General features: G+C 44.5%; 1 protein-coding gene across 2 annotated transcripts in view; it reads left to right on the top strand.

Moving 5' to 3' along the window:
• Positions 1-496: 496 nt before the first annotated feature.
• LOC112263038 (BICD family-like cargo adapter 1) overlaps positions 497-23,131 on the top strand; it is a 30,701-nt gene continuing 8,066 nt past the window's right edge. Inside the window, exons 1-10 of one of the 2 annotated variants that reach the window (XM_024439002.2) lie at positions 497-1,417; positions 2,462-2,677; positions 17,505-17,621; positions 18,818-18,829; positions 19,836-19,982; positions 20,201-20,380; positions 21,104-21,322; positions 21,988-22,131; positions 22,296-22,426; positions 22,650-22,770. In XM_024439002.2, the coding sequence (XP_024294770.1) occupies positions 1,004-1,417; positions 2,462-2,677; positions 17,505-17,621; positions 18,818-18,829; positions 19,836-19,982; positions 20,201-20,380; positions 21,104-21,322; positions 21,988-22,131; positions 22,296-22,426; positions 22,650-22,770 (1,701 nt within the window). In that variant the 5' untranslated portion in view covers positions 497-1,003. The remainder of the gene's footprint in view (positions 1,418-2,461; positions 2,678-17,504; positions 17,622-18,817; positions 18,830-19,835; positions 19,983-20,200; positions 20,381-21,103; positions 21,323-21,987; positions 22,132-22,295; positions 22,427-22,649; positions 22,771-23,131) is intronic. The other variant, XM_024439003.2, reaches the window with a different exon arrangement.

Below are 23,131 nucleotides of genomic sequence, written 5' to 3'. Positions count from 1 at the left end.
GTGTGTTTCATAATAATTAAGTTAATTAGAATGAACACTGTGTTATTCTAACATCTAGCAACTCATATTCATGTTGTCAACCTATAACAAAAATATAGTCAAATCCATATTCAAATCATAGTCAAAGAACAGACTAACACACTAATATCATCACTGTGGTGATGATGATGATGATGATGATGATGATGATGATGATGGCGATGATGGTATTGATGATGATGATAATGATGCGAAGCTACTGTACTGAAAAATCTTGAAGCAACGATTGTTTTTATACATTTATCTCGTATATAAGAGAAAGAGCATTACATTAATATGGATGATTGAAGGCAGCTGCTTAATCCACGCCTGGCGGTCTATTGAAACGTGCCCCATTCCTATGCTGTATGTAAAATAACAAAATATGGCGTTATCATATTCAGCCAATGGGTGGATATTTGTAATAGTTTGCTGTTGACGTCAGCAACGTGGGGCGCGCATTCCAGGGAGGGAAGAAGGTGGCGCCATCGGGCTCGTGCTCTGCTCGAGTGGGTATTTTGGATATCTGGCACAGGCCTTATAGCTTCTGCAAAATGCCTCGGGTGTAAAGGGGCCAACTATTATGGGGTACTGGGACCCCGCCGCAACGGGGTGGACAGACCGACCGCTGTTGAGAGTTCGTCAGGGCGGTTAACGCGGGGGACAAAGCACGCTGGACGGGACAATCTTTACATACAAGATAGCCAGCAACAGACATCAAGAGGCTTGTTTTCAACTCAGCTGCAGAGGAGGCGGCACTGTTTGCAGGATTAAAGGGAGAGCTTGGTGTGTAAGGTCTTCCGAGTGTGAGGGACATTTTAGTCAGACAAGTTAGCAATTGCCGTGATTTTGATACCAAGGAACCGCATCTATGGAGATATTATCTACAAAAAGAGGATCCGGTCATCCCAACCCAGTGACAGAGCGGGTTCAGTCAGAATAAATCAATTGGTTAATCTCTTTTATTTTTGTCCGCCGGGCGGCGATGTCAGCTTTCTGCCTCGATTTGCACACATCTACCGCCGTGATTTCAGCACCACCCGAACTGGACAGCGATTGCATGGCGCACCTGCTAGATCAGGGCAACCAAACCCCACAAGAAACGGGAGGATTTCAGGGCCACTCGCTGCTACATACCGACTCTGGAGGCCTCGGGATGGCGTTGGAAGAGGAATTAGCCATGCTTACCGGGGAGCAGGACGAGGAGGAGGAGGAGGAAGAGTTATCCGAATTGGAGACGCCTGTAATGGGACAGAATACAGACTTTTTGTTGCTCTTCCGTCAAAAGGAGAGGGATTTGGTTTTAGCTGCTAAACTCGGCAAGGCACTGCTAGAGCGAAACCAAGACCTGACTAAGCAATATGAGAAAATGAACAAAGATCTTAACGATAAACTTGAGGTAAGAAGCTAGTAGTACAAACACACACTGACAAATACTGTAGGCTACCATCATGCCGGATTCGTTTTTCAATTCACATTTGTTTTGGCCATTATTCAATTCATGTGGAGTTAAGCAGTGTATGTAAACATGTTGAACTGATTAAGACTGTCCCACATTATTGGTAATGTTGTTGAGCAGACCTCACTCTTTAAACATCTGTCTTGACAGTGTTTTCAGACTGTCTACAACTTACAGTACAGCTACAAACACCTCCACACAGTGTCATAACAGTCTAATGCCTCTTTCATGAAATCAGATTCGGAGCAAAACCGTACTCTTAAAGCAGACTGAGGTCACTCAATTCTTACAAAGACTTTTTATTTAAATGATTTGGCTGTCTCACACAGACAGCACTGCAACAGTTAGAGAGGAGGAGTTCACAACATCTTGCAGTGTCACTAAAGCCCTCAAAACCCATAGATGTCTTTTGCATTTTTCATGCTGACAGCAGAGCTTTTGTCCTTCTTATATTAACCCTCTCACACCACTGCACTTGGCCTGGACTGGAACAAGTCTAATCCCCTGGGAATGTCGCATGGGCATGGCCTATTGTATCTACTGTAGGATACATCTGCTCACAAAACTGATCTCTAACAACACAGTACTATGCTATGACCCAATATGCACAATATTCATCAAGCTATTTCCAGGCTTTTTAGGGGCAGTTAATATTGTTCCTTATCCTTTTTCCAACTGTTTTTTACTCCTGATGAGGCCTCTTTGTTCAGGACTGATCACCCAACATGCCCTGTGAGCAGCCATGCCACCCATCCCAACCCCCCATACTCTGACCCCCTTGTGCTCTCATTAAAAGCCCACCCTCATCCCCTCACCCCCTGCCTCAGCCTTATCAAGCGACGGATAGAAAAAAAGCTGAAGCTTTGTGCCATCCTTTCAATATCCAATATCTATTACTATTACTACTACTAGTCTCAGGCCTAACCTGGTCCCTCCAGTCCAGCATCATATCTAAACCTGTCCCTTGTCTCCCCTCACCCACAGCACCTGGAGCAGGAGAAGCACGAGCTGCGGCGGCGGCTGGAGAACAAGGAGGGGGAGTGGGGGGACCGTGTGGCGGAGCTGGAGACAGACGTCCAGCAGCTGCAGGGAGAGCTGGAGCGCCATCAGGTCCAGCTGAGAGAAGCCGACCGTGACAAGTCCACGGCCATCAGGGAGCTGTCAGAGCAAAACCACCGCCTGCTGGAGCAGCTCAACCGGGTGAGTGTAGATAACTGTCCGTCTGTGGACCTGTCTGTCTTTCTGTGGACCACTGGGACTCAACACTGGATGTCTCAGTCTGCTGTGTTCATTTCTGGAGAGGGTACAACTACGTTCTCATATAGTATGCATACATGCACATGCATACACTCTGCTTCAATCTCTTCCCCCATGTCTCCATCTCTCTCTCTCTCTCTCTCTCTCTCTCTCTCTCACACATCAATATATGCTAAGTCATCAAAATTAAAGTGTAACGTTCCCCTCTTAAACACTGAATAATTTAGAATGATTGAGCTGGGGCGGCATACTCCTTACGCAACCCTCCTGTCAATATTGATAAGTAACTACAGGCTGTTGAAACAGATTTGATATCTTAGGTAACACACAATCCATTTTAATAGCATACAGTATGTGGCTGATGGGTTAAGAACAGAGAAAAAGAGGAAGAATTACAGGATGACTGGGAGGCTGGAGGAGGTAAAGGTTCATTAAGGGCCACATGCACTTTGTAGAGAGTGATGGAAGTATGGGAGAAGCTGTCATTAGAACAAGGTATAAACAGGGCTATCATCCTACCTCATCCTGATATTGTCCTGATCTTGTCTGTTTACACTTATAAAATTTGGTCACAATCAGATCACAATGGGTCTTTTAATTGTCTACACCTGTCTAAATATATGGGCACAATCCGAATGTGGACAAGTTCCCGGACAAAGGACACATAATTAGCACCAGGTATAAACCGGGCTATTGATTCGACTCTATTCATGGCCCGGTTGGATTGATGGAGCTGAGCAACAGCAGGTAATACTGTTGATTAGACTTGCCTAAGAAGGTGGATTTACTACAGCCTTCTGTCAAATCACTCAATCCTAACTAATGAGGGAGGCATTGCCCTGACAGCCTAAATCCCAATGAAAACTAAAAGAAACTTAGGTCAGGAGGGGAGTACACAGCGCTTCTACCAACTTGAGTCAAGGTGCAGCAAAAAATCACATAACTATCTGGACAAACTATTTTTCAGATAAACAAATAGATGTAGAAGGGTTCGCACTCAAATATATTGCATAAAGCATTTCGGCATGTACCCTATCCTGGATGCAGTGAAAATAATTTTAAAAAATGTAACAATGAAGTAAGCTTGATGCAACATCTTTTTGAGTGCGAACCCACTACACCTTTTTGTTTATCTGAATTTGTGGGTTTTACGCACCCAATGGACATTCAATTCAGGACAAAAACACTCAATATTTCATGAATGTATTATCCTCTACATCAACAGAGTCTTTGAAATTATTTTACTGGTGCTCATCTTGCCACTAGCCTTTCATACCAGTCTGAGGCATCGAAACCAGGCATGGCGTCAATACACTGTTACTAAAAGATACTAGCTTTCCAATCACGTGTGTCATGCTTCTGTGTGTGCTGCAGGGATATATCGATACCCAAAAGCTAGAACAACAAAACCTTTGAAAGTTGGTTAAGGTTGTTAAATGGAGAATGCTCCTCTGACTGCAGTCAACACAAAGCTGTCTCCATTTTAAAGGCCCCAGGAGATAGGTGGGTGTTGCCTGCTGAGGTGACACCGGTGACAGTGTTGTGGGTGTGGGTAACACTGCCTGTGGTGTGGTGCTGTCTGTCCTGGGAATAGATGTGAGCTGCAGTCAGGCAGATGCTGCTTCCTTCCACAGCCCAGCAGGGAGAGAGCTAGCTAGCTGTCAATGGCTGTTTTTAGCCCTCATCACTAGGGCTGCTGCTGGCTGTATGCTGTCACAGCTAGAGTAGCAGCACCACTGTGTCATACAGACCTTCACTCCCTCTCATTTCCATCTCTGATCAGATTAAAGTGAATTACTTGTCATCCACCATCAGTCTCTGACCATGGAGGGGTCGCTGAACTGGTCTGTTGCTATGGATCCTGCTAGGTACTTAACATAAGGCCTGCGTGATTCAATGCTGTCGGATTCCAGAGAGACCTCCTGTGTAATAAAATGAATGGGGTCAGCCATGGTAGTCTCTCTTTTACTAAGCAATGGCCTGCTTACTCCACGGCTCTGAGTACACCTCCTCCGAGTGAACCCACACCACCCTGACTCTGGAAACCTCCCCAGTAGTAGAGCCACCAGAGAGAGGACAGCTATTAGGATCCAAGTAGGTTTGTGTGTGTGGATAGCCCTAACCAAAGACCTAGATTAGGAGATATTTTTGCTTTGTAATGACATTCTTTGTAGAATTAGTAGGGATAAGGATGCTAACAGTTTTATCTACAGACAGACCTTAGTCTTGTAATATTCACTGCAAAACAAACACCCATTTGTTCATTTTCAAGGTTCTTTAGGTTCTAAATATATATATATATATATTCTCAAGCTTTAGCTCCACTCTGGACACAGTGTGTCCACTGTCTTCCAGTCTAAAATCAAGCATCCTCCCGGTAAGTGACAGAAATAAGAGGTAATCTGTTGCAGGCTGCATTAGAGAGCTTGTAAAATGGTTAGAATCCTGTCATGTGGTTGACAGCTCTTCAAAGGGCCATTCTCAAAATAAAGCTTTAAAGATTACACTCAAAACAACAATGCACTCACAAAAACAGGTTTGAGAGAGGAACCAATTGTCTGCTGGAATCAAGTCTCTGATTGGATGCAGCAGGAATTAGCTTGTTGTGGAGGGGCTGGCCACAGGAAGTGATGTAAGACGCAGTGTATAAAATGCAGCATTGAAGGGATTAGGTCATAATCCTGTGTAATAGCCTTTCCTTATGAATTAAATCAGCAGCCAGAAGAACAACACTGCTCCATACTGCGCTCACAGCTAATTAAAAAACTGTCACTCAACTATTTTGTTTGGGTGGAGAAGAGTCTGTGTGTGAGCCATTGCCCCTCATGTCAAAGGACAGTGCAAACCTGGCACTAATACACTAGGACACCATTCTCTATGAGCTAAACTTAAATCTACGAGAGCACACACGCCACTAACATACAGTGCATTCGGAAAGTATTCAGACCCCTTGACTTTCTCCACAGTTTGTTACATTACAGCCTTATTCTAAAATTGATCAAATAAAAATTTCCTCATCAATCAATACCCCATAATGACAACGCGAAAACGGGTTTTTAGAATTTTTACAAATGTATTAAAAAGAAAAAACAGAAATAACTTGTGTAAATAAGTATTCAGACCCTTTGCCATGATACTTGAAATTGAGCTCTAGTGCATCCTGTTTCCATTGATCATCCTTGAGATGTTTTTACAACTTATTGGAGTCCACCTGTTATAAATTAAATTGATTGGACATAATTTGGAAAGGCACACATCTGTTTATATGATTCCACAGTTGACAGTGCATGTCAGAGCAAAAACCAAGCCATGAGGTCGAAGGAATTGTCTGTTGAGCTCCGAGACAGGATTGCATCGAGGCACAGATCTGGGGAAGGGTACCAAAACATTTCTGCAGCATTGAAAGTCCCCAAGAAAACAGTGGCCCCTATCATTCTAAAATGGAAGAAGTTTGGAACCACCAAGACTCTTCCTAGAGCTGGCCGCCTGGCCAAACTGAGCAATCAGGGGAGAAGGGCCTTGGTCAGGGAAGTGACCAAGAACCTGATGGCCACTCTAACAGAGCTCCAGAGTTCCTCTATGGAGATGGGAGAACCTTCCTGAAGGACAACGATCTCTGCAGCACTCCACCAATCAGGCCTTTATGGTAGAGTGGCCAGATGGAAGCCACTGCTCAGTAAAAGGCACATGACAGCCAAAAGGCACCTAAAGACTGTCAGACCATGAGAAACAAGATTCTCTGGTCCATTGAAACCAAGATTGAACTCTTTGGCCTGAATGTCAAGCGTCACGTCTGGAGGAAACCTGGCACCATCCTTACGGTGAAGCATGGTGGTGGCAGCATCATGCTGTGGGAATGTTTTCACCGGCAGGAACTGGCGGACTGGTCAGGATCGAGGGAAAGATCAACGGAGCAAAGTACAGAGGGATCCTTGATGAAAACCTGCTCCAGAGCGCTCAGGACCTCAGACTGGTGTGAAGGTTCACCTTCCAACAGGACAACGACCCTAAGCACACAGGCAAGACAACACAGGAGTGGCTTCGGGACAAGTCTCTGAATGTCCTTGAGTGGCCCAGCCAGAGCCCAGACTTGAAACCTATTGAACATCTCTGGAGTGACCTGAAAATAGCTGTGCAGCAACGCTCCCCATCCAACCCGACAGAGCTTGAGAGGATCTCCAGAGAAGAATGTGAGAAACTCTCTAAATCAACGTGTGCCAAGTTTGTAGTGTCATACCCAAGACTCAAGGCTGTAATCACTGCCAAAGGTGCTTTAACAAAGTACTGAGTAAAGGGTCTGAATACTTACAGTACCAGTGAAAAGTTTATTTATTTTTACTATTTTCTACATTGTAGAATAATAGTGAACACAACTATGATATAACACATATTGAATCATGTTGTAACCAAAAAGTGTTAAACAAATCAAAATATATTTTACATGAGATTCTTCAAAGTAGCCACCCTTTGCTTTGATTTCAGCTTTGCACACTCTTAGTATTCTCTCAACCAGCTTCACGAGGTAGCCACCTGGAATGCATTTACATTAACAAATGTGCCTTGTTAAAAGTTCATTTGTGGAATTTCTTTCCTTCTTAATGCGTTTGAGCAGTTGTGTTGTGACAAGTTAGGGGTGGTATACAGAAGATAGCCCTATTTGGTAAAAGACCAAGTCCATATTATGGCAAGAACAACTCAAATAAGCAAAGAGAAATGACAGTCCATCATTACTTTAAGACATGAAGGTCAGTCAATCCAGAACATTTCAAGAACTTTGAAAGTTTCTTCAAGTGAATTCGCAAAAACCATTGAGTTGTGATTGAACTGGCTCATGAGGAGAGCCACAGGAAAGGAAGACCTGGAGTTACATATGCTGCAGAGGATAAGTTAATTATAGTTACCAGCCTCAGAAATTTCACCCCAAATAAATGCTTCACAGAGTTCAAGTAACAGACACATCTCAACATCAACTGTTCAAAGGAGACTGCATGAAAGCAGGCCTTCATGGTCGAATTGCTGCAAAGAAACCACTACTAAAGTACAGAAATAATAAGAGATTTGCTTGACCAAGAAACACGAGCAATGGACATTAGACAGGTGGAAATCTGTCCTTTGGTCTAATGAGTCAAAATGTGTGATTTTTGGTTCCAACTGCTGTAGCTTTGTAAGACGCAGAGAAGGTAAATGGATGATCTCCACATGTGGTTCCCACTGTGAAGCTTGGAGGAGGAGGTGTAATGGTGTGGGGGTGCTTTGCTGTCATGATTTATTTGGAATTCAAGGCACACACCCAGCATGGCTATCACAGCATTTTGCAGCAATGCGCCACCCCATCTGTTTTGCGCTTAATGGGACTATCATTTGTTTGTCAACAGGACAATGACCCAAAACACACCTCCAGGCTGTGTAAGGGCTAGTTGACCAAGAAGGAGAGTGATGGAGTGCTGCCTAAAATGACCTGGCCTCCACAATCACCCGACCTCAACCCAATTGAGATGGTTTGGGATGAGTTGGACCGCAGAGTGAAGGAAAAGCAGCCACCAAGTGCTCAGCATATGTGGGAACTCCTTCAAGACTGTTGGAAAATCATTTCAGGTGAAGCTGGTTGAGAGAATGCCAAGAGTGTGCAAAGCTGTCATCAAGGCAAAATGGTGGCTACTTAGAATAAGGATGTAACGTAACAAAATGTGGAAAAGGTCAAGGGGTCTGAATACTTTCCGGATGCCCTGTATTTATCACCCACAGAACACAGCCACATAGAGACACACACAGAAACACTTACTGTATTACTCATACAGTCATAAAGACAAAAACACCTACAGTATACCCAGTGGTGTCTGGTAGGCTGGGGTGTGAGCTTGGCAAATCATCTAGGGCAGGGTTCCTCAAATGGCAGCTCACGGGCCAAATGTATTTTATTTTATTGTTGGACATAAAGACTGTAAAAACACCAGCAAATCAGTGATTTTAATTTTGAGAATCTGTTCCATAGTATTCTCACGTGTAATAGAGAGATTCAGGTAACTGGCAAAATAAAGGAAATACCATAATAAAGTGTCTTAATAGGGCATTGGGCCACCATGAGCCGCCAGAACAGCTTCAATGCACCTTGGCATAGATTCTGGAACTCTTCTGGAGGGATGTGACACCATTCTTCCACGAGAAATTCCATCATTTGGTGTTTTGTTGATCATGGTAGAAAACGCTGTTTCTGGCACCGCTTCAGAATCTCCCATTAGTGTTCAATTGGGTTGAGATCTGGTGACTGAGACGGGCATATGGTTTACATAGTTTTCATACACATCAAACCATTCGGTGACCATTCGTTGTCACGTTTGTCATAACGAGGAGACCAAGGCGCAGCGTGATATGAATACATTCTTCTTTAATGAAAGAGAACACTGAACAAACTATACAAAAAAACTAAACGAACGTGAAGCTGACATGCAACTAACCATAGACAATAACCCACAAAACCAAAATGGAAAATGGCAACCTAAATAGGATCCCCAATCAGAAACAACGATAAACAGCTGTCTCTGATTGGGAACCAATTCAGGCCACCATAGACCTACATTTACCAAGACAATACCAAAACCCCATAGATATACAAAAAACCCTAGACAAGACAAAAACACACATATACCAGCCTCGTCACACCCTGACCTAACCAAAATAATAAAGAAAACAAAGATGACTAAGGTCAGGGCGTGACATTCGTGCCCTGTGGATAGGGGAATTGTCATCCTATGGGGGCATAGTCATGGAAGCCAAAATAATGACCTGTCCAGCATTTTTATACATGCTCTAAGGATGCTGGGATGTTAATTTCTTAATTAACTTAGGAAATACACTTGTGTGGAAACCACACCTGCTTTCAATATACTTTGTATCCCTCATTCAATCAACTGGTTCAATTATTTTGTCAGTTACCTGTATATGTGATCGTATTTGTATTTTTTATTAGGATCTCCATTAGCTAACGCCGTAACGCTAGCTTATCTTCCTGGAGTCCAACACCAATTAATAAGACATTACAAATCAAGACTTCACAAACATTCAACAAGTAGACCATACAGACAATTGAAATACCTGACAGGAAACACATTTAACATTCAGTTGATGCTTTCTATTTCCTGTCCAGTCATATGGTCTATCACATTAGATGTTATTTTATTTGGGATGGATTTACTTTTTTTCCTGAGAAATATGGATTGGTAAAGAGTTCTGTTCAGCTATGGCTCTATATACAAATGTAAGCAAGGTTTGAAATTATTGTTTTAGTCAAATATTATATATGTTTGGGCTTCTTGCAGTCTACATCCACTCAACAACAAAAAACAAACTGTAATGAGCTGACTGTATTACCAAGGGCCATGGCTCTGTTCTGCTTCGTTCCTGTCACAGGTCTCTGTTCTAATAACCATCTGTATACAACACACGCGTCTCTCCAGGCCATCAGTTGTGATGAGGATCAGAAACACGTGCTGCTGCTCCCATACTCATACCCATCAGGGATTCTGACAATACAGCTTCACAGACAGTGATCAATGGTAATGTCAAACTGGAAGACTGACTGATGTCATGTTTTAGTGGATTTCATCATCTACACTCTTAGACTTAGTGGTGTCGTGTCTGTGACTATCATTAAATGGAAAGGCTGTTATTTTATCAAATCAATTCTGTATGTATAATTATTATTATGTGATTAAACTAATCATGTAAACTTTAATTAACTAGGAAGTTGGGGCACCACGAGAAACTGTTTATAGGGTCTCTATTTCCCTAATTGACTCTTCAGATATTTCATATCTTATAGAGTACAATCTTGTATTAATGTATTGTTATTACCTCATTGGGTCTCATTACTGAACGTCGCAAACCCTTGGAAATCTGCACGAACCCTAGCCTCCATAATGAATCAGCTATATACAAATTGGCTTAATTATTTATTTACTAACTAACTAAACAAATCACAGAAATACATAAACAAATAGTCATTGGTTACTAACACAATGCATTGATAAGTCCCCAGTCGAGTAAACCAGTATGAAAAGTGGTAGACAATGGAAAGGGGTGGGGACAGATAAAGAGCGGGATAGACAAAAGGGATTCAGTACACACAATTGATAATTATATTAATTGAAATGCTAATCCTTTGCACATGAACAGCCACTCATTCAAAAATAATTGCAATGTATATATTTACACCTTTATGTCGTGGTTGTCTTCTCTGTTGGAATCGCCGCTAAGTCTGCTGGAGAGTCAGTTCATCAGAGAGTCTCTGGTTAACTTCCCCAGAAGTCACAATGTCCTTCGTGGTTGTAGCTTTCTCAGCGTCTCTGGATAGTGTCTGTTGTAATGGATACGTCAGGCATACAGATGGTCGTTGCTTAGAATAGATACTTCTGCGGTTGTCGGTATTCTTGTACTGTATTCATGTAATTTCCAGCTGCAGACCAGTAATTCTAAGTCTAGGATTTGCTCTTATTCTGTAGTGATCGATAGTCTCAGAGTTGAACCATTTCCAGTCGTGTAGCCAAAGCTCCACGCTGTAAGGTCTCCGTAAGCGATAGTTGTAGTTCTTAACCATTTCACATGTAGCGTAAGCTGCATGTTTTCTAGTCTAATGTACATTTCGTCAGGAGTGGGTTTTATACACTTCTGAGAAAAGGGGCGGTCCATGACGCCGGCGTAATGTCTATACTCACGTGGGCGTGGCCACTGATTTGGTATGAAACTTGATATGAAAACCCATATTTTTTCATTTAGAAGGTTAACATCACATTACATCTTTTCACAAATAGCTTCATGTTTAATCACATACGTTTCACAATATTTGTACACAACCAAAGACACAGTATTGAGTATTTCCTGTCCTTCATGAGATCACCAAATGAAACACACTCGTCATGACTGTCCCTTAAGTGTCCACAGACCACTCCCACATTCTCAAAAATAGAAATATTGTTTAATTATTCAAACTTTTGACGTCCAAGGGTCTCTCTGTGTTCCACAGTTTACATTCCAATCTCGAACACTACAGAACATAGAGGCAGCGTCTTTTACGACAGTCATAAAACGGCCGACTTCCCGCTCTCCCCCTCTACGAGAGAGAGCACGCTGTAGAGAGGACCCGCTGTAGCCTGATCCTTCAGATCATCACAGGAGAGTTATGACAGTTGTGACTCGAGAAACCTTGGAGATCCTTAAGGAATCCCTTCAGATAGATATGTTTAGGCCACCCGTGGGAGTAAGTGTCATTCCTGTTAGTCTGTTCTGTTGTATTGTCATCACATGTTAAGGTTGAACACTGACACTTTTGCAGCCTTAATGTGGCTTTCAGAGGTGTATGAGTTCCTTGAGCCTATGCAAATCCCAAAATTGGAATAGTTACCACTTTATTACTATGTGCAATCATGTTAATATCAAATCAAATTTTATTTGTAACATGCACCGACTAGAGGTGTAGACCTGACAGTGAAATGCTTACTTACTAGCCCTTAATTAACCAACAATGCAGTTTTAAGAAAAATAAGTGTTAAAAATAACAAATAATTCAAGAGCAGCAGTAAAATAACAGTAGTAAGGCTATATACAGGCTGTACCAGTACAGAGTCAATGTGCGGGGGCACCGGTTAGTTGACTTAATTGAGGTAATATGTACATGTAGGTAGTGTTAAAGTGACTATGCATAGATAATAAACAGAGAGTAGCAGCAGCGTAAAAAGGGGGGGACAATAAAAATAGTCTGGGTAGCCATTGGATTAGCTGTTCTGGAGTCTTGTGGCTTGGGGGGTAGAAGCTGTTAAGAAGCCTTTTGGACCTAGACTTGGCACTCCGGTACTGCTTGCCGTGCAGTAGCAGAGAGAACAGTCTATGACTAGGTTAGCTGGAGTCTTTGACTCCTTTAGGGCCTTGCTCTGACACCACCTGGTATAGAGGTCCTGGACGGCAGGAAGCTTGGCCCCAGTGATGTACTGGGCCGTACACACTACCCTCTGTAGTACCTTGTGGTCAGAGGCCAAGCAGTTGTCATACCAGGCAGTGATGCTACCAGTCAGGATGCTCTCGATGGTGCAGCTGTAGAACTTGTTGAGGATCTGAGGACCCATGCCAAATCTTTTCAGTCTCCTGAGGGGGAATAGGCTTTGCCGTGCCCTCTACACCACTGTCTTGGTGTGTTTGGACCATGATAGTTTGTTGGTGATGTGGACACCAAGAAACTTGAAGCTCTCAACCTGCTCCACTACAGCCCCGTCGATGAGAATGGGGGCGTGCTCGGTCATCCTTTTCCTGTAGTCCACAATTATCTCCCTTCTTGATCACGTTGAGGGAGAGGTTGTTGTCCTGTCACCACACTGCCAGGTCTCTGACCTCCTTCCAATGGCTGTCTCATCGTTGTCGGTGATCAGGCCTACCAGTATTGTGTTGTTGGCAAACTTATTGATGGTGTTGGAGTCGTGCCTGGTCATGCAGTCATGAGTGAGTACAGGAGGGTTGCAACACAGACCCCCTGACATGTACACACATTGACTTGTGAGTCATCTTCAACCATACGTGTATACTGTAGCTTGAACTGTACAGTATGTTCAGTTCAGGGGTTCCTTGTTACCTACCCTTACCACCTGGGGGCGGCCCATCAGGAAGTCCAGGATCCAGTTGCAGGGAGGTGTTTAGTCCCAGGGTCTTTAGCTTAGAGGGAACTATGGTGTTGAACGCTGAGCTGTAGTCAGTGAATAGCATTCTCACACAGGTGTTCCTTTTGTCCAGGTGGGAAAGGGCAGGGTGGGGTGCAATAGAGATTGCATCATCTGTGGATCTGTTGGGGCGGTATGCAAATTGGAGTGGGTCTAGGGTTTCTGGGATAAAGGTGTTGATGGGAGCCATGACCAGCCTTTCAAAGCACTTCATGGCTACAGACGTGAGTGCTACGAGTCGGTAGTCATTTAGGCAGGCTACCTTAGTGTTCTTGGGCACAGGGACTATGGTGGTCTGCTTGAAACATGTTGGTATTACAGACTCAGTCAGGGACAGGTTGAAAATGTCAGTGAAGACACTTGCCAGTTGGTCAGTACATGCTCGGAGTACACGTCCTGGTAATCTGTCTGGCCTTGTGAATGTTGACCTGTTTAAAGGTCTTTCTCACATCGGCTACGGAGAGTGTGATCACACAGTCGTCCGGAACAGCTGATGCTCTCATGCATGCTTCAGTGTTGCTTGCCTCGAAGTGAGCATAGATGTATGAATATTACATTAGAATATGTAATATGCACACACATTCAAGGGCAATTGAAATTTGCAGTGTATAAACTTAACATGATGAACAGGAAGGACATTTACTCTAATGGGTGGAAGCCACACCTCCACTCTTCTGATAGGCTGCCTCTTCTACAATATATTATTAAAAAGGTTCAACGTTCAACCCCTCCCATCACAAAAAGGTTCCGGTTTGAACCTTTACACAGGGGTTCCTCGAAGACTCATTTCAGAGGGGTTCCTTAAGGAACCTTTTGGAATTAGATAGGTTCCCCCTGTGTGACAATTTTTAGAATCCCAAAAGAGTCTTCCGGGCTCCTTTACTTCTAAGAGTGTGGGTCCATACACTAGTGTACACTGTGCTATGACTAAGGGAAATGCCAGAAATATGGCCACCAAGTCACACAGCTCCACCAGTCATGTCTCAGCTCTCTCTGGTTGCTATGACAACCCGGGTGTCACATGTGAGATTCCATGTGTTGCCATGGAAATGTGCTCTGCATCACTGTGTGCTGTACAGCCGACCCAATGTCAGGTTGCAACACAGACCCCCTGACATGTACACACATTGACTTGTGAGTCATCTTCAACCATACGTGTATACTGTAGCTTGAACTGTTCACGTGTACTCTGCTTCCTGAGGAGAGGGCAGAGAGAGAAAGAGGAAACAGATAAGCCATTGGAAATCCCTGACTTAATTAGCTATGTTAAAAAATAAGAGGATACAAGCCCCTCTCAATTTCACATAGGCGTAAGCAAGAACATTAGACCGGAAACCTCCGAAAATCTGTTACGTTCTTGTATTATACATACGCTATGGATTAGGTTTGTATGTAGCAAAGATATGTTTCCTCTCCAATCAAAGACTAGTGTAAATGAAAAAGTTTTGAGAATCTTGTGATTCTCCCTTTGAAAGAGAATGACTTGGCACAAGTTACCTTTGTGTCTGGACTCTGGAGGAAGAATGAGCGTTACGCTTGTCCCTCAGTTGATTGAGCCCTAGTTTGTTGGCCTGGATTCTGTCGCAATAGTCCGTTTTCCCCCATGCACTGATAATGCTTGATCTGGGATCTGAGGATTTGACGCTCAGATTAAGGGAAATATCAGTAAATCTGGCAAACCACAGTGAAATATCCTGTTTCTCCTGTGATCTCAATCTGCCAGGCGCAGTGTGATACTGGGTCAAATGTCACGTTCCCACTGTGACCGGGCTCTGTATAGACATCCACTGAGGAGAGATACATCAGTCAGGTCAGAGAGGAAGAGCTGTATGCATCATCCTAGCCTGGTTAGGAGAATGTGAAGCACATTCCGAATGGCAGAGTAGAGCTGGTGTGTTGTACACTATGTCTGAATGTCTATAAATGCCTCAAAGTGAATATGATTCTGCATTTAGTGTAGGCTACATATCATTCATTCCACGCATCACTGGGGACAACAAGGTGCCATTATGAAAAAGGGGTACATGGACTTCGATGTGGAAGGGATTCAATACTTGTGAAAGAGCCACAACAAAAATGTTTCCTTCTTGTTGTAAGCACAGTGCACGGACCAAACTCTTCCTGTGTTGGAGCAGTGATATGGTACAACTGATAGTGTCTAGTTTACAGATTGTTCTGCCCTTGGTTACCCAGACAGAATACATCAATAGTACAACTCCTCTCTGAGTTATTTAAGGACACAAGTGCATCAAGTGTGAATGGAAGTAGCCCATATTTTTACAGCAGACGTTAGTGGACATCTCTCTTCACCTTTAAAAGCGTTCCAAAAAACTCTACGCCATGCTGGTTTCCAAAACTCAAAACAGCTGTCCAATGGAGAAACCATTACCCTCTCACAAATCTTAAATTCACTTACAGTAGACTTACTGTAGTAGAAAAGATAACACTGTTTAGGACTTGGCATTAGAGAGAGGCTGTAGCCTTCTGACCTGTCTCATGCAGTCCCTACTCACCAAGGCCTCACCAGTCACCAGTGTGGCCAACACTGCAACCACTGACTGAAATAACCTAGAAATACCACACTGCTACCTAGAGGCAAACATATCGAACATCCTGCCACGGATATGATCTTTGTAGCAAACCCATGTAGAGATTTGATTCCACCTGGTTCTTATTTGTCAGAGGTAGTATACACCTGACCTTTGATTGTGGACAGGAAAAAACCTGTTGGATGAGTGTTCTCTAGAATCTCTAATGAGGACACAGATCTACTAGATTCTAGATACTGAAGTGCCATGATGGAGTGAAATAGTGTAGTCAGAGAATTGTGTAAATGCATCGTACAGTGTGTACAGGCAGTTTATCAGGTCTCTATATTCTCAGTAAGATCTGTTAAGTTGACTTTGTCTCCAGTGAATAAATCAATGATTGCTTTGTTATATGGCATTTTATTTTTCTCAGTGCAGAGGCTGGAGAGGAGTGAGGGAGTGGTATCCCAGATTCCACCGTCCATTACCATGGCAGTGATGATGACAATCAGAGTCTGGGCTTCCTGAGTGCAGCCTCACTTATGCTAATGAAGTTCTGTCGGTCTGACTTTGCGATCTGCACTCGGCTGGTAGGCAGTGGGGTGACCAGAACAGTCCAATGATCTCAGCCAGGGAAGGGGCTGCACCCTGCACTCTGCTGCACTCAGAAGGAGGGGCCCAGCTTCAAATGGAACATTCCAGATTCTAAAGGCCAAGAGTTACTCAAACCTGTGCTTTCACAGGAACAGTTATACTGCGCAGCGGAATGTACCAGTTCCAGGAACACTGTGGTGACTCAGAGGCGACATCGTGTCAAATCAAATAGCACTCAAAGCATTTACAATGTGGGTTACTCATTCAGAACGTGTCTCACCATGGGCTCCCGAGTGGCGCAGCGGTCAAAAGGCATCACTACAGTCCCTGGTTCGTATCCAGGCTGTATTGCATCCGGCCGTGATTGGGAGTCCCATAGGGCGGCGCACAATTGGCCCAGCGTCGTCCGGGTTTGGGCAGGGTAGGCTGTCATTGTAAATAAGAATTTGTTCTTAACTGACTTGCCTAGTTAAATAAATGTTAAATAAAATAAAAATGTATAAATTGCGCCATGTGAAGTATGTAAGGGGCATTAGTGTGTGTGGACAATATGTTGTGAACATTTCATTGTGTGTGAGTGTGTCAGTATTGTTGTGCATAAGGAGTGACGTCATGCTGCTCTGAATCAAGCGCTGGAGGGATGAGTTATGTTCCCAGAGCTGTGGTGAACCCGAGGCTCCTTGCTGAGAGACGCACTCAAAGCAGCAACAAACAACAGGAGTTGCTCTACACTGAACAACAGACTGCATAATACTACTGTTCTGAATTATGACTTTACAACACTACCCTTATGCACTTTTTATTCTATGCAGAAGATGTTTATTTGTAATCTGGTAATGCCCCTGAGGGAGTGAATTAAGTTGAATTTTTATTAATAACATGTTATTCAAATATTTATTCATGTCTTTTGTGCTAACACCCTGTTTCTGGGGTGTGTTTCGTCTCCAGGCTACAGAGGTGGAGAGGCAGCTGTCCACTCAGGTCCACTCGTTACGGGATGACTTCAGAGAGAAGAGCATCTCCACCAACCAGCACATGACACGACTAGAGAGCCTACAGGCTGAGGTGAGACTAGAGAGCCTTCCGGCTGAGGTGAGACTAGAGAGCCTTCCGGCTGAGGTGAGACTAGAGAGCCTTCCGGCTGAGGTGAGACTAGAGAGCCTTCCGGCTGAGGTGAGACTAGAGAGCCTTCCGGCTGAGGTGAGACTAGAGAGCCTTCCGGCTGAGGTGAGACTAGAGAGCCTTCCGGCTGAGGTGAGACTAGAGAGCCTTCCGGCTGAGGTGAGACTAGAGAGCCTTCCGGCTGAGGTGAGACTAGAGAGCCTTCCGGCTGAGGTGAGACTAGAGAGCCTTCCGGCTGAGGTGAGACTAGAGAGCCTTCCGGCTGAGGTGAGACTAGAGAGCCTTCCGGCTGAGGTGAGACTAGAGAGCCTTCCGGCTGATGTGAGACTAGAGAGCCTTCCGGCTGAGGTGAGACTAGAGAGCCTTCCGGCTGAGGTGAGACTAGAGAGCCTTCCGGCTGAGGTGAGACTAGAGAGCCTTCCGGCTGAGGTGAGACTAGAGAGCCTTCCGGCTGAGGTGAGACTAGAGAGCCTGCCGGCTGAGGTGAGACTAGAGAGCCTGCCGGCTGAGGTGAGACTAGAGAGCCTGCCGGCTGAGGTGAGACTAGAGAGCCTGCCGGCTGAGGTGAGACTAGAGAGCCTGCCGGCTGAGGTGAGACTAGAGAGCCTTCCGGCTGAGGTGAGACTAGAGAGCCTACAGGGCCTACCGGCTGATGTGAGACTAGAGAGCCTACAGGGCCTACCGGCTGATGTGAGACTAGGGAGCCTGCCGGCTGAGGCGAGACTAGGGAGCCTACCCGGCTGAGGCGAGACTAGGGAGCCTACCCGGCGAAGGCGAGATTAGAAAGCCTACAGGCTGAGGTGAGGCATGGGCGGAGTCATTTTTAACCGCCTCAAAAATCAATACCTTCCTTAAAATGTATTTCAACTTGACAGATATTACCTATGAAATATATCCCCAGTCATTATCAAAAGTGTTGTTTATTTAAAATGTTCTTTTAAAATGCTGTGTGGGTTTGAAAAGTAATATCCTGAGATATTAGAATATGCACACCTCAAGTTGTGCTTGCTATCAAACTAATTCAAACAGTTGAGTTAAGTGAACAAATATACAAATCTGTTTTTCCTCCTTTTCTATCAATCATTCCCTGTTCCACTCCTCTAATACCATGATTGAATCCTTCCTCTTGACTGGAGCAGCAAGGGCTGGAAGTGAGTGGTTATATTGGTTTGTCTGCATGCTGCATGTCACATGTGTACATGTCCCACTGTACTGCTATGGAGCGTGTGATACTGTAGCCTACCAGGGGAATACACAGTAATATCAGTAATGTGTAATATCAGCCATTTAGCTCAGGGTCATAGGATGATACCATGACATACAGTACAGTATATAATATCTCTCTGAAGCCTCCTCTTTTAAAGTGGGTCTTATTGGAGAGGAATAACCCACTGCGGAGACCGCGCTGTAATTGGGTGAAAACAATACCGTTCTATATTTAGCTCAGATATACTGCAATGTCTGGGTGTTCGCAGGATTGCAACGGGTGTTCTTAATGTGACGGATGAATATATCACAGTCCTGCTAGACAAAGAAAATCACAGCAATGTCAACCAAAATGTCTGAAGGACACACGGAGAACATAAAGCTACAAAGATGTCCACATGATGGCAAAGTCAGTGAGCTGAGCTGTACACACAATGTCAGCCTCCTGCGCTGTGAAGGAGATCAACAGACGTAGGTCAAAGCATGGCTGGGGGATAACGAGAAAGAACAAGAGCTGATGTTTGTTTAATAGAGTAAGCTGCTCGGGCGGCTACCGAACATATTACACACAAACTCTCCTTGTATCTCTAGACATGTGCGGTGTTCGTGCAATGTTAGCCTTCAGTCCACTGTACAGTATAGACTGATGAAGGAATAGACTTATCAGGTTTATTTGGAATATCAACTTATCACAGAGACATTCCTGTATGTGAGGGAGGCAGAAACCGCCTACTCCTAACCGCCTATGCTAGGCAACAAACATTCTTTGGACCAGGGGGAGTACTTTAATCTTCTGGAACATTTGAACTCTCCTCAGAGTCAGGAAAGAAACAGGTTAACACTAGAGGGCTAACACTGAGTGCAGATAGCTACCAAAACAGTTTCTCCTATCTGTCCTTGGTTCCATAGCACAATGTGTAACTTGGCTATTGGGGTTATGTATTTTGTCAGATTAAGATGCTGTCGGAGCGTAAGAGAGAGCTGGAGGATCAGGTTAACGCCGTACTAGAGGAAAACGAGCTACTGCAGAACACTGTTGACGACCTGAGGGAAGGGACGCTAGTGCTGGAGAAACAGTACCACGAGAAGGTCTCACAGGTACGATCTCTGACATTCTTTAGGGGTTTTGATAGAACTGTTGTACTGTGTCATAATATTCCTGTGTAATGTGTGAGTGTGTATGTTGGTGTATAGATATCTGTACAGTACGAGTACTTCTGAGTGTGTTGTATTGATCTGTATGGTATCAGGGCTCTGTGTTGACCACTGTGTTGACCACTGTGTTGACCAGTTTGTTGACTGCTGTACATGTCCAGTTACGGCAGAGCCAGCTGGAGCTCCAGGAGGTACGGGTGTCCCACAGACATCTGAGTGCCCGCTTTGAGGAGTTCACAGAGGAGAGAAGTCTCCAAGGCCTCAGCCCAAACCCTGCCAGCCTACTCTGTGAGATAGAACAGAGCATGGAGCAAGAGGAGCAGGAACAGGAGAGGGAGCAGGTACATGCATGCAAATAACACTGTTGATGAGAGAGAGTGGCATACAGAGAATCCTTGTTGTTCTATAAGTGATTTACAGTGTATCACGTAGTGGTGGTATAGTGGTGAGCATAGCTGTCTTCCAAACAATTGGCCTGGATTCAATTCCTGGCCATCGCAGCCAAACACCTTATATGGACGGCAGGTAACCTAATGGTTAGAGCGTTCAGCAGGTAGCCTAGCGGTTAGAGCGTTGGGCCTGTAACCAGCAGGCAGCCTAGCGGTTAGAGCTTTGGGCCGGTAACCAGCAAGCAGCCTTGCGGTTAGAGCGTTGGGCCGGTAACCAGCAGGCAGCTTAGCGGTTAGAGCGTTGGGCCGGTAACCAGCAGGCAGCCTAGCGGTTAGAGCGTTGGGCCGGTAACCAGCAGGCAGCCTAGCGGTTAGAGCGTTGGGCCGGTAACCAGCAGGCAGCCTAGCGGTTAGAGCGTTGGGCCGGTAACCAGCAGGCAGCCTAGCGGTTAGAGCGTTGGGCCGGTAACCGAAAGGTTGCTCGTTTGAAACCCTAAGCAGACAATGTCAAAAAATGTAACCATAATTGCTTCAGGGATGCTGGACAATGGTGACCCTGGCCAATTGACAAGTGTGTTAATACATACTTATACATAGGTGAAATGTAAGCACCCACCAACTAATTATTATTATTATCAGTGGTCTTTGCTTAAGCAGCTTTCCCTCTGTCTCCAGCTGCGTCTCCAGCTGTGGGAAGCCTACTGCCAGGTGCGCTCTCTCGTCTCCCACCTGCGAGGCAACGACATCACAGACTCGGCCCTGTCCACAGACTCCTCCATGGATGAGTCCTCTGAGACATCCTCAGCCAAGGACGTTCCCATGGGGAGCCTACATGCCAGTCTACTGGAGCTACGCAGACTCACACAGAACCTGCTAGACGGCAATGAGTCCACGGTACGGACCTTTCACACACATATATGAAAAATACTGACCAGATATACTATACACTGAGTGTAAAACATTAGGAACACCTTCCTAATATTGAGTTGCACGGCACCCCCTTTTGCCCCCAGAACAGCCTCAATTAATCGGGCATGGACTCCAACATGACCCCAATGCTTCCCACAGTTGTGTCAAGTTGGCTGGATGTCCTTTGGGTGGTGGACCTCTCTTTATACACACAGGAAACTGTTGAGCGTGAAAACCCAGCAGCGTTGCAGTTCTTGAGACACTCAAACTGTTGCGCTTGGCAGCTACTACCATACCCCGTTCAAAGGCACCCTCTAAATGGCACACATACACAATCCATGTCTCAATTGTCTCAAGCCTTAAAAATGGTTATTTAAACGGTCTCCTCGCCTTCATCTACACTGATTGAAGTGGATTTAACAAGTGACATCAATAAGGGATTATAGCTTTCACCTGGATTCACCTGGTCAGTCTGTCATTGAACGAGCAGGATTTCCTAATGTTTTGTTCCCCCCCGCGTATAGTTTCTCTGTGCATCTAATAAAGAGTGTGAACTATTCGGTACACACTCAAAACAAGCTAAAATTACAAGTGAATGGAAATCTCAATATAATGAACCTGTGTGTGTTGTTGTGGTTGTGTGTGAGCAGGGTTCTCGGCGGAGTGACGAGGAGGCTCTAGAGGACCAAGTTCGAAAGCTTGGGGAAGAGCTGAGAGGAGTGAGAGAGCTGTACGAAACAGAGCAGGATAGAACACGGAACAGCCAAGAAGAGGTTCTACAACTCCATAATCAGGTACTACTGCACACAGAGCTTCATCATCGCTGTTGTTCTCCAACAAGATCACTTCAGCACAGCGTTATTATTCAAGGGAGACACATTCGATGGGATTTCTTATTTATGAGGCTGACAATGTGTTTGATAAGTATTGCTTGTGTCATTCCTCCCCTGTCCTGCAGATGGCGACGTTTTCTGTGGAGATGTGCTCTGTACAGGAGGAGAGTGAGCGCATGAGGGCCATGTCTGAAGCACGAGACCCCAGTGAACAGCTCCAAAGTGCTATACAAGACCGAGACGACGCTATTTCCAAGTAAGACCACACAACATAACTCATCATCTGGGCACAACCAAATTGTATGTGCTTCCTGTGTAAAATCACTACCAATGTAATAGACTAGCATATAACAACAATTAGTCTTTTTACATTAATCTCCAAATAAGCAAGCCAGTCATAAACTCTGATTCAGCGGAATAAGAGCAAAGAAAGATGTCTGTCTCTAAGCTGTATGTCTGTGTGTCTGTCTGCCTAACAGGAAGAAAGTGGTGGAGACGGAGCTGGCCAAGTGTAAGATAGATATCATGTCTCTGAACAGCCAGCTCCTGGACGCCATCCAGCAGAAGCTGAACCTATCACAGCAGCTGGAGGCCTGGCAGGTGGGTCAGAGGTCAGGGAGCATGAGGGGGCACGCTAGGCCACTCATAGTGTGAGCTATTATTTGATTCGATTTAAAAACACAATTCAGCCACATGTGTATACACTGTATTTAAAATAATCGAGGGTAACACAATAATGTTTAACAACTTATTTCCATTGTTAGTGAATGGACTGCCAAATTGAATGGGCTGTCAAACAGATATATATATACAGTGGGGCAAAAAAGTATTTAGTCAGCCACCAATTGTGCAAGTTCTCCCACTTAAAAAGATGAGAGAGGACTGTAATTTTCATCATAGGTACACTTCAACTATGACAGAAAAATGAGGGAAAAAAATCCAGAAAATCACATTGTAGGAT

This window comes from Oncorhynchus tshawytscha, linkage group LG12 (genome assembly GCF_018296145.1).
Source record: "Oncorhynchus tshawytscha isolate Ot180627B linkage group LG12, Otsh_v2.0, whole genome shotgun sequence".
Taxonomy (NCBI): Eukaryota; Metazoa; Chordata; class Actinopteri; order Salmoniformes; family Salmonidae; genus Oncorhynchus; species Oncorhynchus tshawytscha.
Note: the sequence above shows the minus strand (reverse complement) of the source record. Positions and strands in the feature narration are given on the sequence as shown.